General features: G+C 49.3%; 2 protein-coding genes across 2 annotated transcripts in view; one reads left to right on the top strand and one right to left on the bottom strand.

The window, feature by feature from the left end:
• The first annotated feature begins 1,051 nt into the window (after positions 1-1,051).
• On the top strand, positions 1,052-7,843 carry cbx7a (chromobox homolog 7a). Its single transcript, XM_080512072.1, has 6 exons — positions 1,052-1,438; positions 2,758-2,801; positions 2,951-3,016; positions 3,186-3,252; positions 5,772-6,123; positions 6,204-7,843. The coding sequence occupies exons 1-6, from the start codon at positions 1,370-1,372 to the stop codon at positions 6,785-6,787; spliced, it is 1,182 nt and encodes a 393-aa protein (XP_080368198.1). The 5' UTR covers positions 1,052-1,369; the 3' UTR covers positions 6,788-7,843.
• A 4,039-nt stretch (positions 7,844-11,882) lies between these two features.
• ep300b (EP300 lysine acetyltransferase b) overlaps positions 11,883-15,861 on the bottom strand; it is a 31,844-nt gene continuing 27,865 nt past the window's right edge. Inside the window, 2 exon segments of the mRNA XM_080511023.1 lie at positions 11,883-14,628; positions 14,631-15,477. Coding sequence (XP_080367149.1) covers positions 12,185-14,628; positions 14,631-15,477 — 3,291 coding nt within the window. The 3' untranslated portion in view covers positions 11,883-12,184.

Here is a 15,861-nt window from a genome sequence, read left to right as displayed (position 1 = left end):
AAACCGTCGCTTCTCAACAACAGAAAGAAAGCAAATGTTTTACAACCAGTCTATGAAGGATGAGAGGAGGAACTCACCGGGGCAATCGCAACAAAAATACCTACAAAAGTAAACTAAATTCACAAGTGTCTTAACTTTCAATAAAAAAAATATTGTTAAATTCTGTACCTTTTCACTTACATCTCAACTTTTGTCACATATCTTGATATTTCACTTCAGTTCTGACATTTTGACATTTCACTTTCAAACATTTCTCCTTTCTCTTGAAATATGAATTCTGCCTCCGCATCCCTAAATCTTGGCCTTTTTCAATTTGCTCTCAGACGTCCGACAATCCATCAGTCCACCTCATTCTAATAGATCACGAGACAAAAAGAGGTAAACGCTTCTATTTGCTCACATTTACTCCTGTAGGCAGATTAGAATCCCAATAATCCTCGAATATTGTCGACCCGGGTACCCAGAAGGTCATCGAACCCAAACGGTGCTGCAACAACAGTGACAACCACGACACCAATATGCAGGGCTTTATTGAAAGGCACAATAACTGAATATGTGAGCGAAACTGAAAGAAAATGCGAAAACAGCTTAAAAAAAACTACATGTCAAGATTTTCGAAAATAAAAAAAAACGTCATAATGGAAACAAGGATGCATAACTGCTAAAGTCAGATTATGTTAAAATCAGGTACAAAAACAGCTGAAAGTGTAATGAAATGTTCATGATTCTCAATTGTAATCGACACTTTACAAATGCACCATAAAATACAGTTCAAAACTTTAGCAGCTGCATTCGCCGCATTTTAAACACTAGACGTGTTTTGCTGCTCCAGTTAAATTTATTTTAGTGGAAAATTACAACAAAAAAAAAAGTCAGAAATCTTGCAGACCCCCCCCCCCCGATCCCAGCCGATAGTAACCTTGTGGTTCTTCCTCCTCCTCCTCCTCCTCCTCCACCTCCTCCCCTGTCCCCCTTCTGCACTCTGCTCCAATTTGCGTGCGCGGCCCCGCGGGCGCGGGCACGCACATTGGGGGGCTCGGCCCTACGCAATGGAAAGGGGGCGCGCCCGCCCGACTTAAAGCCGCGCGCCGTCCAGTGTTGATGTGTCGCAGATTTTAAAAAGTGAGCGAGGCGGACGGCGGAGTTTCTCCGACGGGGGACGGAGGAAAAACAAGTGTTGACACGGGGAGCGAGCACCGGCACGCACACTTTGACGGCTTTTCCCTCCTCCCTCAGTGCGTGTCTTCACTATTTTTTCATTTTGGAAAAGAAAAAAGAAAAAAAAATATAGAGAGAGAGAAATTTTCCCTGCACTTCGACACGAGCCAGATCCAGTTTGCGTCCCTTTTCGGCGAGGCTGCGCGCAGCGATGGAGCTGTCATCCATCGGAGACCAAGTGTTTGCAGTCGAGTCAATAACAAAGAAGAGAGTGAGAAAGGTGAGACGCACACTTCATATATAACTTACATAACTTTATTTTTTTGGTGCGTTGTTTTATTTATTTCTTTTTTGTTTTGTTATTTTTCTTCACGCGGCGCCGTACTCCGTGTACGAGCTCCTCTTCTCCTCGCGCGCGCTACAAAAACTAGGCTACGCAGTTTCCCGACACTTTACGCATTTAGAACCGTCGGTTGCTGGGATTAAATTCTGCAACTGCGCCAAAGTTTCACGTTGTTTTTTTGTTGTTTTTTGGGGAGGAGGTTTGCCTCTGCGGGGCCGCATCCTGTCACCTTCCCGAGCCGCTGCTGCTGCAGCGTGTTTTGGAAAGAGCCTACGCAGTTGTAGTAAAAAAAAAAAAAAAAAAAAAAATAGGAAAGGAGGGGGTGTGTGTGTGTATATATCCTGAAAAAATGGACTGAATGTGCGGGGAGCTGCGCAGTTTATTTGGGCTTCGCCAGCGAGTGGAGCAGCGGCTCAGTATCCGGGTGAAACTGCTGCGTAATGTCATCGACTGCTGCGTGATGGTGACCCGTCGCTTCACACTGGAGGGAGGGAGGGTGGAGGGGGGGGGTGGTGTTGTGGACGCGTGTGTGGATTTTTATATCACGTAGAATACATTTAAAAGTGAGCTGATCACCAATCTTGCAAATCTCTCAAAGTTTCACTTATAAAATGTGACCGCGCACGTGTGTGTATTGGACCTTCATTACGCACTGTGCGCTTTTTTTTGGTTTTTTTTATTTTGTATTTTTTTTATCTCTCTCTCTCCCCCCTCCCGTGGTGACGCTGATGATTGTTTTCGGGAGCAGGGGAGTCATTGGCGTTGCGCAACACCACGTTGTTTACATGTCCTCCGCGGCCCCACCTATCCGAGCCGAGCCGCCGGTGTAACGTTCTAGAAAGAGCCGTGCGGCGTGGAAACACAGCAGCCGGCTTTGCGTGGCCATGTGCAGTCAGTCACGTCATCTGCAGGAGAGAGAGAGAGAGAGGGGAGGAGGAGAGAGAGAGAGAGGAGGAGGAGAGAGAGAGAGAGAGAGAGCTGCTGTTTGGAGGCCACCCAGCTCCACTGTCATTGACGTCATTCCTCAGAAAAACACAGTTTGAAAGAGAGAAAAATGTCCACGACCCTCCCTCGCGCCTTCCCCCCTCTCTCCCTCTCCACACTATTTAAAGTGACAGTCCTGCTTTTAGTTGGGGTTGTTTCTGTTGTGGCACATTCAAAGGGCATTTTGTGGGGGGGGTGAGTTGGACTGTATCTCTGGTTCCTAGGTGGTGACCCACCCTCCTCTCTCTCCCTCTCTCTCTCTCTCTCCGCAGGGTAATGTGGAGTATCTCCTGAAATGGCAGGGATGGCCCCCAAAGTGAGTAACACTTGAGTCACCACGAGGTGACCTCATCCACTCGTCAACATGTGTACTTAAGCAGCTGGCGCCGCTGGTGATGCTGCCCAAGCCCCACGTCCAGTCGGAGGGACGGACGGAGGCTCACCTGGATGTGTTTGTGTTGGCAGGTACAGCACCTGGGAGCCGGAGGACAACATCCTGGACCCCCGCCTGGTCCTGGCCTACGAAGAGAGGTGAGTAATAGTGGGACGTGTTTTACGCATGCAAAGCACTTAAAAGAAAATCTTTGTGTTCACTCGCCCACGCTTTCTCTTTGTCGCTTTTGTCTCTGACCTCCTGTCTTCCTTTCTCTCTCTCTCTCTCTCTCTCTCTCCCTCTCTCGCTCTCTCTCTCTCTCTCCAGTCAGGAGAAGATCAGAGCTCTGGCCTATCGTAAGAAAGGTCTGAGACCCAGGAGGCTCGTCCTGCGGGTACGAACACTTTACTCTTCCTCTCGTCTCGCCATCCTTTGTCGCGGCTTCATTAATCCTGAGTGCCGCCTTGGCTTAATTGTTTAAAGGTCATTTAACCAGGTGACCACTTTTTGTGCTTGTACAATATTTACTAGGGCTGTTTGATGTATTCCATAATTATTAGATTACATTTCTAAAGGAAAAACCCCTGAAAACTGAATACATATAAAAACATGAATCATCGCTTTAAGATGCTCTTCATTTACTGAGAATGAGAATTCCAGATATTGTCAGAGTGTGAGACGAGTTCAGAGAGTTCCTGGATTAAATACAAACTAGTTTGATTTCAGCTGGAGTTTGAAGAATCCAGACGATTTTCATTTAGTTTTGTGAAAACTGTGTCCACTTTTCAAAGTGCTCGGGTCTATTTCAAGAATTCCACAAGTGTAGTTTAAAGGTGAAAACGTTAACGTCACGAGTCCCGGTCTGCTTTAAAGATCCCAAGAGTCGCTCTCAGTTCGCTTTTTGTTGTTTTTCCAACATTTCTGAACCAGAAAAAAATGAGATCAGCTTGAACTTGATGATTTTTATGATGCTGATTGTTCTCGGTGCTGTCGAGGGATTATAGTGGGATGCAGAGTTTGCACGTTCATATCGAATTGTTGATTTTAGATAGCGCGTTGAACCGTCTCACTCTAAATTGGACAAACCGATACCAAGCATGGTTTTTATTATTTATAGTTTATAACTAAGACTGTTCAAATATATTCTTTGGCATGAAATGTTCCCCAGGAACCGGCGCTTGTGAAAGAATACACAATATACTTCATCAACATATGTTCCTTAACAAGTTCGTCCTGTGATGTAACTTGTTATTACATGAACACAGTTAGCTTCTGGTGGGGCCAACTTAAGACTCACGACACCCTCTAGTGGCAGAAAGTGGTTTTACAGGATTGAGTTACAATTATATTGTGACTTGTTTTTGGTTTTTTTATTGTTTAGGGGGGGTCCCTCGACTAATTGTGAATATTTGCAGCCCAAAAATCTTTAATGCAGCTCAGCGGAATCACTGACGTGTCATTTCTTTATCTCTAAATGTAATTTTTTAACATCCCGAGTTTTATTTATCTGCTTGAACGAGTACAAGTGGTGAAACGTCACTTTTATCCATTACAATGACCTCCTTTAAGACACGTGAGATGGGACTTAGTGTATTTCTGATGATACTCGCCAGTTTCAAGGGTAAATACAAAGTATTATTCGTCATTCACTTTTCTTTTTTTTTTTTTTTTGAGATTCATACCTGCAGCAGAGTCGCAGCTTGCTGTACTAATAATAGCCTCGATAGACCAGAATGCATTGCAGTGCAGCTGAAAGACGTGTTTTTTGAGCAAGAGGTGTGACTCTGAAGGACACTCTCTCTCTCTCTCTCTCTCTCTCTCTCTCTCTCTGTCTCTGTCTCTGTCTCTGTCTCTGTCTCTCTCTCTCTCTCTCTCTCACAACTTTCACATTACAGTTTGAAACCAGCAGCAATGGCCTCTTTCTAACCTGCTGAATCAGCATTAAGTTCCTGCAGAAAAAGAAAAGAAAAAGTTGACTTATATGTATTTTAATTGTTTGGTTTTTCTTGAAGAGAAGCTCTGTAACTTTTCACATTAGCTCATTTGTTCCGGAACAAACGAGGAAATTGAATTTTGCCGGAGGCTTATTTAACACACGTTTGTGTTTACAGCAGCGGGATGGCGTTTGTGAATTAGGGTGTTTGTTTTGATCGTAATGAGGAGCGCGTCGCCAGAACAATTTATGATTATTCCTCCGCCGCACCACATATTTAAACCTGTTTCCAAAACCAATTCTCCGAAACGCAAATTACGCTCAGGTACGCTTTGTATTTAGTGCTGAACATCGTCCTGATGACTTTCTCATTGTGCTGCTGCCTTTTATTAACCTTTAATAGTGCTCATGTTATTAATTCATATATGTAAGCTTTTCTTTTTTGCTTTTTATTTGTCAACAAGGGTAAAACTGGTCACAAATTTAAGAGTTTATAGCCTAAAATCGCTTTCAAACTGGATTTTCCAACTTGTATTATATTTTTAAAAGTGCCACTACCTCACAACGTGTTGAAATATTCACAAGAAAAGCATAATAATAATCTTCACCGGTGGATTAGGTGACTAATCCCATGATTTTCTTCAGCTTCATTCATATTTTTTGTAATCGTCGACCAAGGCCACGTATTTTAACTTCTATATGGAAATACGGGGGAATCAAACTGTGACCCTCTCGGCAGCTGAAGGGTTAATGGCTTTTTGACAACAGTGAAGCTGATTGATGCAGCACAGGGAGCAAGAAATTACATTTACTGACCGTTTCATGTATTTATAGTAAGAAATGTACAGAGTCTCAGAGCCTTTATGTTCTTTGTCCAGTTGATGGAACTCAGATACAGAATTATATATATTTATATATATATATTTGAGAGAGTGTGGTCATCCTCCACTCAGTGAATTCTCACCTCCGCTGCTCCACAGAACATCTTCGCCATGGACCTCCGCAGCGCCAACAAGGAGGCGGAGAAGCCGCCGCCCCGCCTGCGTCTCTCCCTGACCCGGTCCATGAGCACCGACGTGGACCAGGGCGATCGCGGCCGCCTGTACCGCCGCCCGCCCCGCAGGCGGAGCCGGCCGAGGGTGACCCGGGGCCCGCCGGAGGGCGCCGCCAGGAAAGCCCTCCGCCCGCCGAGGAAGAAGGTGGAGGAGCCCATGGGGGAGGAAGAGGAGGAGGAGGAGGAGGAGGAGGAGGAGGAGTGGGGGGTCACGAGCGAAGAGGACAAGCAGGAGTCTGAAAGCACCATCGGGGGGAGGTGCGCCGACAGCGTTTACGGTGGGTTTCCCCACAATCTGCCACCTCCACGTCCGGGGAGTTTGACCTTCCGCGTGACGACCGGCTGTTTCCTCCCGCAGGCGTGTCGGAGTGCAGCTCGCCGCCGCTGCTGGAGCGCCAGGACCTGGAGATCGAGGTGGCGGGGAAGGTGGCGGCGGAGCTGATCGCCGCCCGGGCGCAGATGTGGACTGACGGCGAGTGCGGCGGGACGTCCGACACGGGACGCAGGGGGACAGTTGCGCGCGGCGGGGGCTCACGGGGCAGCGCCTCGGCGTGCGAGGACGGGGCGGGGGACGGGGCGTCCGTGGGCGACAGGTCCGACTGGGACGGCGCCGAGTCCGGCTCGGAGCGTCCCAGCGTGGCGGGCGACTTCTGCCCGAGGAGCCACGCCACTTCGGTTATCGTGAGCATCCGGGGGAAGACGGAGGCGGCGGCGGCGGCGGGCGACGACAACGACGCCGCCGCCGCCGCCGCCGGCTCCCCTGACGAAGCAAGGACGGAGGCGGCGGCAGGCGACAATCAGGGCGTGGAGGCGGCGGCGCCGGGCAGTCAGACGGCGGCAAAGCGTCCCGGGAAGGTGATCATGACCGATGTGACTATAAACTCTCTGACGGTGACTTTCAAAGAGGCGACGGTGGCCGAAGGCTTCTTCAGGGGCTACTGAGCGGGCGAGCGAGCGAGAGAGAGAGAAGAGAGAGAGGTTGAAGTACCCATAATTAGACTTGCCACTCATTTTGTACGTGTAAATAGTCGTGTATGTAATATATTTTCACATGTTTACAAATCTACACTCATTTCCTACTGAGTTCAATGAAGACATTATTGCCTTTGAATTAAAAATGAGTGGTAATTTTATCGTTGTGGCTCATTTATTAGGTGTGACATGAAGCCCGAGGCCCCGACAAGATTGTCCTCTTTTTTTTCTTTTTTCTCGCGACGCAGCGGACTAAATGGTTTTTTCTTTCTGGGAGGGGGTGGGGGCCGCCGGGTTCACTGAGGGCGGGAGACAAGACGGTCCACTTCACATGACTCAAACTTCGATGCAGCTACTTTTTTCCAGTCGTCCTCAGTGCTTTCCAGCAAGACGTCGGGTTTCACACTCAGATCCGTTCTCGGGGCCTGTTTAAGTCGCTCCTCTTTCTTACCAACGATGTTTTTTGTAAAGACTTTGCTCTTTCTTTCTTTCTTTTTCCGCATGCCCTGTCAGTCAGTCTGCGCCGCACGCAGCTCCGTCCCGCCGCTTTGTTGAAGGGGTTTATTTCCGTCACAAAAGAAATAAAGACAAAGAGAATTAATGCCTGCCGCTTAAGATGAAGTTCTGCATTTCACAGGAGGACGGATGCACAAAAAAAAAAAAAAACAACACAAAAAAAAGAAAAGAAAGTGCACTGTTGTGTTTGCCGTCTGTCTGTCCCGTAACTTTTCAAGTATGAAAATGCTCCCTGGTTCTATTTTTGTAATACCAATTGATAGTCCACTCTTTTCTCCACGCTTTGTGTATATCAAACGAGACAATCTCAGTTTACACCGCCGCTCCGTAGGTAAATGGCAGCAGATGTGCATTAGATCAGACTATAGTGAGCTATTATTTATTGCATGTCACTTGTATAAGCTAATCTAACTTATGTCACTTGATGTGTCTGGATCTCTCTGATGAACTGTCAAACATGTCTTCTCTTCGAAAGAAAACCTTTTTTCTTTTCTTTTTTTTGACTACATTTCCAATAAATGTGTACTAAAAGAAATATGTCATGGAGTATATTTATCATTAAAACAAAAAAAACAATTGTTTAATAAGTTTGGAAGAAAACGTCAGGAGGTGAGTGACATGAATCTACAGGTTGAAATGAGACTTTACTGTCGAGGGACGTTATTATTGAAATATATACTTTTGCTTTTATAAGTAAATAGACTCACACTAAGAAAATCAGGAAAACTCACTGCCAACAAACAAGAAGAGCTTCGTGAAGGACGAACTGGTGGCAGGTGACTCGATGCTGCCACCCAGTGTACAACAGAGGTATCACTTAATTTTTAACGTAAGGTCCCTTTAAAGGGCCAATATACCATTTTTCAACAATTTCACACTGGTGTCAGAGGTCCAACAACATTATATTCAAAGTAACTTGCCCACAAATCCAGCCTTGGTCCTGAACGTCAGCCAGTCTAAAAGTCCCTCCAGTGTCTGTACCGAGAACAGTCTGTTACTGTGTCTGTACCTGTGAATGCTGATGACGTGTCTGTCCACGGTCTTCCAGTAGCGTTTGTGAGGAGAAAAGATGGCGCATACTCGTCATTTCAGAAGGCGGAGTTCATCTACCTCATTTACAACTCCCAGAGCGAGCGGTTGTTTCCCCGGATGACATCATGAAGGGAAAAGCTCTGATTTGCCTGTATGAGCTATAAAAAAAAATAAAAATGGAGCAATCAAGTAAAAGAGAGGAGACTTTCTTCACTTCTGGAGCCTTAAACACAATATAAATATATATAATTTATAATTATTTACTGAATTCAAAACTCAGAAAAAATGCAATCCTAATTTTCTAAAACTGAAGTCGACTTAAGTCTCAGCTTGAAGGTGTAGGCTGCAGTTCTTTAAGGAATACTTCTCATATACAGTTGTGTTACACACAGGAGGTAATCCAGTAAGTTTGATTAGTTTTGGTTTTTTTAAACTACTTAAGTATACTTTAATATTGCTGGGAAACACAAAACGTCCAGTGAGATTCTCATCAGTGACTCACGAGGACAAAGAATCATCGCTTTTCCTGTCTTGTCACCACTTTTTTTCAGTTTAAATATGGTTTATAAAACGTCACGGTTTACAGATTCCTACAAGGAAAGATGAGCGCGTGAACCTTTTGTGGACGTGATCCCCTCTGCTCCTGCACTGAATATTAAGATTTACCAGGTGCGGCCACCAGGGGGCGGGATTCCCTCAGGGGAAAGCCAAACGCTGCGCGTGACGCAGTTCCAACGGTGTGACGCAGCTCCGCGTGCAGAGGAGGGGAGGCGGGGATCCTCCTCCATAGGGGCGAGAACAACATTATCCTGTAAATTCACAACAAGGTTCTCCTGTGTGAGAGAAACTCCGACTGATGGAGCCGATGGAGCTTCGCTTTTAGATTTTGGAAGGTCACGGAGGCCTCGTGCAGATTTATTCTTCTGTGGGGTTAAAATCTCCCCTGCTGATGTTTAATATGTCAAAAAATAAATAAAAAATCTCTGAAACAGGGTCAATCTTAACTTTTTTTTGAAAATGCTATTGATCTACTGATGAAAAATGGGAATAATGGGATGTTTATATATTTAATTTCTTTCTCCTCGTGCAAAAAAATGTCAATAACTGACTGAACTCTATACTTGAAAGTGGGATTATGCTGATATTGTTAACTCCGGTTGTGAATAGTTGCAAGTTATGTTTCTTTTATGCTTTTGCTGAATGTTGGAAAAGTTTTCACACCTTGTGTCAAACTGATTTTTGTTCATTATGGCAGATCCACTGATAAGAGATTATCAACTTAAAAAGGTTGCCGATACCCGTTATATCTATGCATTTTTGACATCTCGACATTAATATCTCACTGTGTTTTCTTTGAGATTGTTTTATGTGACTTCAGTGAAACTCAATTCATGCTTCTGTGTGTTTCCTTCTGTACATGTCTGCACCTTGGTGTCATTTTTTATTCTCAAAACTCTTTTTGTTTCAGACCCTCAACTGGACACGTGGGGAGCCTCGGCGCAGACTGACCTGTGGAGCAGGTCTGAATTATTTATTGGTCCCTGTCACCTGCCAGCGCGCGACGGAACGTCGGTGGTTCTGCCTCGGGCCTGATCGTGTCGTGATGCGTCTCCCAGCACATCTGATTGGTGAGCAGTGGAGCTCTTGCCTCTGGAGAGGCTTAGTCATGCAGCAGAGGTTACCATGGTGATCAGTCCAGTAAAAAAAAAAAAAAAAAAGTGAGCCTGCTTCGTGATGCTGGAAGATAAAAGCAAAAAACAAAACAAAAACGTGAGTATAAATATTGCCTGACAGCATCACAAATGCATCAGAAATCAAAAAAGTGCAACGGCAACGCAGGAGTTACCACCAGAGATTTTCAAATTCCTGTTCCGACAGCGATGTTATAGAAAAAGTCCCAGTCAGAGAATAGTGAAGACGCCTTCTGGATGTGGAGACGAGAGGGGGGAAAAAAAAAAGTAGAAAGAATTTAAATTTACACGCAATTTTCAACTTGATCCGGAACGAATGTTAATCCCGACACAGAGATGTAATTAAAAAAGGCATAAAATGCAACAAAATGTGTTGAAAAGTGGCTCATTTGGTGGTGAAAGTTGCTGAAGTGATCTATTAAAAAACCTCCGATCAGCAAAGATCCTCACGATTCAACAAAGCCAGAGAAACCGTTACGGACGTTCAACAACAAACAGCCACGTGAGGGACGGAATTATTATTGGTAATTTTAATTTTTATTATAAAAAAAACAAAAAACAAACAAAACAAAAAAAAAAAACAGTATTTGAGTCCACAGTTTGTGTTTCCTTTGTACAGTAAAAAATATTAAATTAAACTCCCAAAGTTCTTCGCAGAAAGATAAAGAGGATGGAGTATGTGTGTGTGTGTAGGGGGGGGGGGGAGGAGGGGGTAGTTCAACATCCGCCCCCCCCCCTCCCCCCCACCCCCGGAGGACGGTCGTTGGGGGGGAGGGGGGAGGAGGAGGAGGGGGGTTAAAGTCCATGGGAAGCAGCAAAGGGGACGAGGAAGAAAGACGGCTCACATCGCTTCTTTTCTCCTCATTTCTGTGCAACACAGTTCATTTGGATCATTTATCCTCCGTTTACTCCAAACAGCAAAATCCTAAAAACACTAGGAGGATTACCCCCCCCCCCCCCTCCTTCCACCCCCACTTTTTTTTTTCTTTTTCATTTTTGTTTCAACTTCACATCCCAGTCCATGTACTCCAAATGTTACAGGCACACAGGTTTGCACCGCCCCTCCCCAAGCCTCCACCGCTCCGTACTGAGTGTCTGTATTAAGGAAGGAGTGCACACACATTCGAGGGAGAGGGCTTGCATGTTTAGCGAGGGTGGGCGTGGTGGTGGTGGTGGTGGTGGGTGAGGGGGGGTTTGAAGGGGGGGGGGGTCTCTTCTTGCAAACATGGCTCATGTCCCATGCAAGAAGTCGTCCCGGGGTGTCAAAACGAGTCCTTAAAATTTCGAAGCGAGACCCTCGAGGCGATAAAAACACTGACGACGACTTCCCACCTGGACAGACTCGACTAAAGACGTCTAAAGTGAAATGACATATTCACCCCCCCACCCCCTTCCCTCCCCAACCCCCGGATCTTTAACAGTCAATAACAAAAATAGATTTCTATTCGAATTGTAGCAGTCATCGGGGTTACGCAATGCCGTCCTATCGCCCCGAAATCAAACAATAAATAAAGCAAACATCTGAAAGAGGAAGATATGCATCGTGTTTGGACTTTACACTTGATAATAATAATAATAATAATAATAATCCACACCAACTCTGTAAAACAGGAACCGACGGACCGGATGACGCGCGACCGAACCCATAAAAAAAGTTCTTTGCATTAAATCACTTTCTCTTTAATTCTTGACCACTTTTTAAAATCTTAAAAACATTTCTTAAAAAAGGCAAGTACTTCTATTTTAGGCCCTCCCCTCCCCTCCCCTCCCCTCCCCTCCCCCGAACCCCGCCTCCCAACCCCACCCCACCAAAAAAATATCACCTTTCTAGTATTCTGCAAGAGGTGGAGGTGAAGTGGGGGGGCGGCACAAGAGAAAGCTGCCGCCCCGCCCCGCTTTGTCCACTATTGGCAAAAAAATATATTAACAGCAATAACTTACAATTCATTTATACTAATTCATTTAACGACTGCTTGATTTATTGTTCATTTCCCATAGGAAGTTCAGTTCAATGCATCTTTATTGAAAACATTTTAAATAACATTTAATAATAGTATAAAAAAAAGGCTAAGTAATAACAATAACACTGTCCTGGGTGAGTGCAGTTTGTGCGAAGAATCACAAAGTCCTACATGATGTCCAGCGGGTTGTGATTCATGTTCTGGCCCATGGGGTCCTGGCCGCTGCCCCCCGGCCCGTGCAGGCCCGCCATGCCGCTCAGCTGCGACAGCATGGCGCTCTGGTCCGACCCAAACTGGTCGAGAGCGTTCTGCTGCTGCTGGGCGGCCGACTGCTGCTGCTGCTGCTGCTGCTGGGGGGGGACCACCATCCCCGGGTGGTGCTGGTTCAGGTGGCCCGGGTGCGGGGAGCCCGTCTGCATCTGGGGGGAGATGTGATGCGGGGAGGGCTGGGGCTGCATGCGCGGGGACGGGCTGGAGTGTGGCGGCTGCGACTGCGGCCGCGGCGACGGCTGCGGGGACCGGACCTGGCTGGCCAGCGACGTGGGCAGCGCCTGGCCCTGCAGGTGGGGGTGGGGCGACTGCGCCATCTGCTGCGGCTGCTGGGGGCTCATGGGATTGCTGTGCTGTGCCGGCGACCCCCCGGCGGCCAGGTGCTGCTGCTGCTGCTGCAGCAGCCTCTGATGGAGGGCCTGTTGGAGCAGGGCCTGAGAGGACGGAGGCGGGGGGCCGCCCTGCGGGGGCTGGGGGCCCTGAGGTGGCTGCTGGGGGCCGCCGACGCCCCCGCCGCCGCCGGGCCCTGCGTCCCCGCCTTGGAGACCGGCCATGTTGTTCTGCTGCTGCATCTGGAGGTGGTGCTGGTGCTGGAGCCTCTGCTGCAGAGCGGCGGCGGCCTGCTGCTGGGCCACCGACCCGGGGTAACCTTGGCCCTGTGGGCCCGGGGGGCCCCCGGGCTGCTGAGGGGGGGGACCCTGTCCCACGGCGGGAGGCTGCATCCCGGGCTGTCCCATGAATCCCTGACTCTGCGGAGGCTGCGGCTGCTGGAACTGACCGTGATTCACCATTTGCTGCTGCTGCGGCTGTTGTTGCTGCTGCTGCTGCTGTTGTTGTTGTTGTTGGAAGTGTCGTCTCATTAGCAGCTCTCTAAACTGGGGGCCGTTGAGATTTCCCATCGGTGGCCCTTGGCCCTGCATTCCTCTTCCTACCCCTTGTTGTTGTTGTTGTTGTTGTTGCTGCTGCTGCTGCTGCTGCTGGAGAGCTGCAACTTGTTGCTGTTGTAACCCACTGAGCATCGGCCTCTGCTGCTGCTGCTGTTGTTGTTGTTGTTGCAACTGTTGCTGCTGAAGTTGCTGCTGCTGGAGCTGAGCCATCGTGGCCATGTTGACATTTGTCCCTCCTTGGCCCCCCATGTGCATCCCTGGCTGGCCGCCACCTGCAGCATTCATGTTCACCTGCTGGACCCCTGCTGGGAGGACGTTCCCAACGGGACCCCCGGTGGGAACCGGTCCTCCTGGGACCCCCCCAGGGATCCCTCCTGGTCCACCAGGACCTCCCTGCCCACCTTTGTACTTGGAGGCCCTCTGCTTAATAAAAGCAGCCATGAGTTGCGGGTTGGATCGCAGGATGTTGAGGACTTGCTGCTGCTGAAGTGGTGAACTGGGTGAGCGGAGAGTCCGCAGGAGCTCCTGGAGCGCCGCCTGGGGGATGTTCCCACCGGCGGCGAGTCCTGGAATGCCCGCAGCTCCGGGAAGAGCTCCACCTGCGACGCCACCACCGGCACCACCTTGCTGCTGCTGTTGTGCCATATTCATCAAGGCAGCGTGGCCCTGAGCTTGTTGGTGCTGCTGCTGCTGTTGTTGTTGTTGTTGTTGTTGATGTTGAGCTGCCATCATGGCAGGATGGCCCATTTGGTTCATCATAGCTTGCCTTTGCTGAGGTGGCATCCCCTGACTCGCCCACTGCTGCTGCTGCTGCTGCTGCTGTTGGGGGTTTTGGAGGGGGGCGCCCATCCTCTGCTGCTGAAGCTGCACCTGAGGGGGCAGCTGGCCTTGAGGCAGGTTCCCCTGCTGCTGCTGCTGCTGCTGCTGCTGCTGCTGCATGGGCCCACCAGCACCCACCATCATACCCGGAGGGGCGTTTTGCTGCTGGTCCATGTGGGCCCGGGCAGCAGCCACCGCCGCCTGGCTTTGTGGCGGCATCCCTTGTGGTCCAACCATCCCCCCTGGCCCCGGGTGCCCCATGCCCATCTGCTGAGCTGGCCCCTGTTGGTGGTGAGGGTGAGGGGGCATCAGGCTGGCGGCTGCCTGGGCCGCTTGTCTCTGCAGAGCCATCTTCCTCTGAGCGTCAGCCACCTGCTGAATCTTCATGGCGATCTCCACCGCTGCTGGGGGAGGACCGGAGGGGGCCTGCTGCTGCTGCTGCTGCGAAAGAGAAGGCGGGCCCTGCGGCTGGTTAGGAAGCTGCTGTCCGGGCATGACGGGGCCGCCGGGCTGCTGATGGGGAGGCGTCGCTGAGCCCAACACCGGTTTACCCTGGGACTGGTGCATTGGCGAGGAGGCCGGGGGTCTGCTGCCATATGGGGGCAAATTGTTGGGGTGCTGTTGGAGCTGCTGAGGGTTGGGTCCGGGTCCGGGTCCGGGTCCGGTCCACTCTGCTGCTGATGATGCTGCTGCTGGACCTGAGGAAGCATTTGCTGCTGATGTTGAGGCGAATTCATCATCCCTCCTGGCCCGCCGCCTCCACCCGTCATCTGCTGGTACTGGTGATGAAGGGGGTGTTGAGGAGGCATCCCACCAGGCTGCTGCTGCTGCTGCTGCTGCTGCTGCTGCTGCGCTCCAGGTCCAGGACCCATTCCCTGCTGTGGGACTGGAGTCAGCGTCTGGGTCGGGGTTTGTGGCGTCGGGGGTTGGGTTCCGACAGACGTCGGCGTGCTGGGCGCCGTGGTCACGCCGTTTCCGGGGGACGGAAGCCCCACCATCGGCCCTCCCGGCGGCCCCCCGGCCGGCTGCCCCACCCGCTGCATGCTGGCCACCCTCCGCCGCAGCATCTGGGCCTGCTGGAGTCGGTGCTGCAGCTGCTGCTGCCGGAGCTTCTGCTTGATGTTCAGGCAGAACGGGACGGGACACTTGTTCTCCTGGCAGTGCTTGGCGTGGTAGCAGCACAGAGCGATGAGCTGCTTGCAGATGGGACAGCCGCCGTTCGTCTTGCGCTTGCAGCCCTTCGTGTGCTGGACGACGCGCTTCATCTTCTGGCACGACGGCAGGGAGCAGTTGGCGTTGCGACACTGGCAGGCGTGGACCAGCGACTGGATGCAGCGCTGGATGCTGAGGCGGCGGGAGTCTCCGGGGCTCTGCGTGGCCGCCGCCGACTGGTTGTTGCTGTCGTCGTCCAGACCAAGACCCAGTTTGTCCATCTTATGCTCGTGACCTTTGGTGTTGTAGCAGGTGATACACAGGTCATAGTCCTGGAGAGGGAAAACAAGAGACGGAGCATGTAAGTGTGACTCTGAACCCGGGATCAACTAAAACTATTATCCAGTAAAAATGCTACGGCTTCTTCTGTGAAAACTTATCTCGCACTAGAACTGCAAGAGATCGGGGCAACATGCAATAATCTTTAGTATAACGATATAATTCATGAGAAATACAAACAATTAAATCAATTATGTTGACGTTTTTGAGTATTAAGTCATTTGTCTCTTCTTTCATATTAACATTTGGTCATTTTGAATTTGCAGAAGGTGAGTTCATGTAAATGTAATTTACTGCAGTTCAACAAGTCTTTTACAGTAGATCCCCACCAACACCAACTTATAGGAACGTTTAAAACGTTCGAACCAAGACCTGCT

The sequence above is a fragment of the Blennius ocellaris genome, assembly GCF_963422515.1.
Source record: "Blennius ocellaris genome assembly, chromosome: 16".
Classification (NCBI taxonomy): Eukaryota; Metazoa; Chordata; class Actinopteri; order Blenniiformes; family Blenniidae; genus Blennius; species Blennius ocellaris.
The sequence above is the reverse complement of the archived record's forward strand: the minus strand, read 5'-3'. Positions and strand labels throughout refer to the sequence as shown.

Bases quoted from the DNA above. Each gene is read 5' to 3' on its own strand.
- cbx7a (XM_080512072.1), top strand. From the start codon at position 1,370: ATGGAGCTGTCATCCATCGGAGACCAAGTGTTTGCAGTCGAGTCAATA. The intron at 1,439-2,757 runs GTGAGACGCACA...CTCTCTCCGCAG, and splicing joins CAAAGAAGAGAGTGAGAAAG to GGTAATGTGGAGTATCTCCT. The intron at 3,253-5,771 runs GTACGAACACTT...GCTGCTCCACAG, and splicing joins CCAGGAGGCTCGTCCTGCGG to AACATCTTCGCCATGGACCT.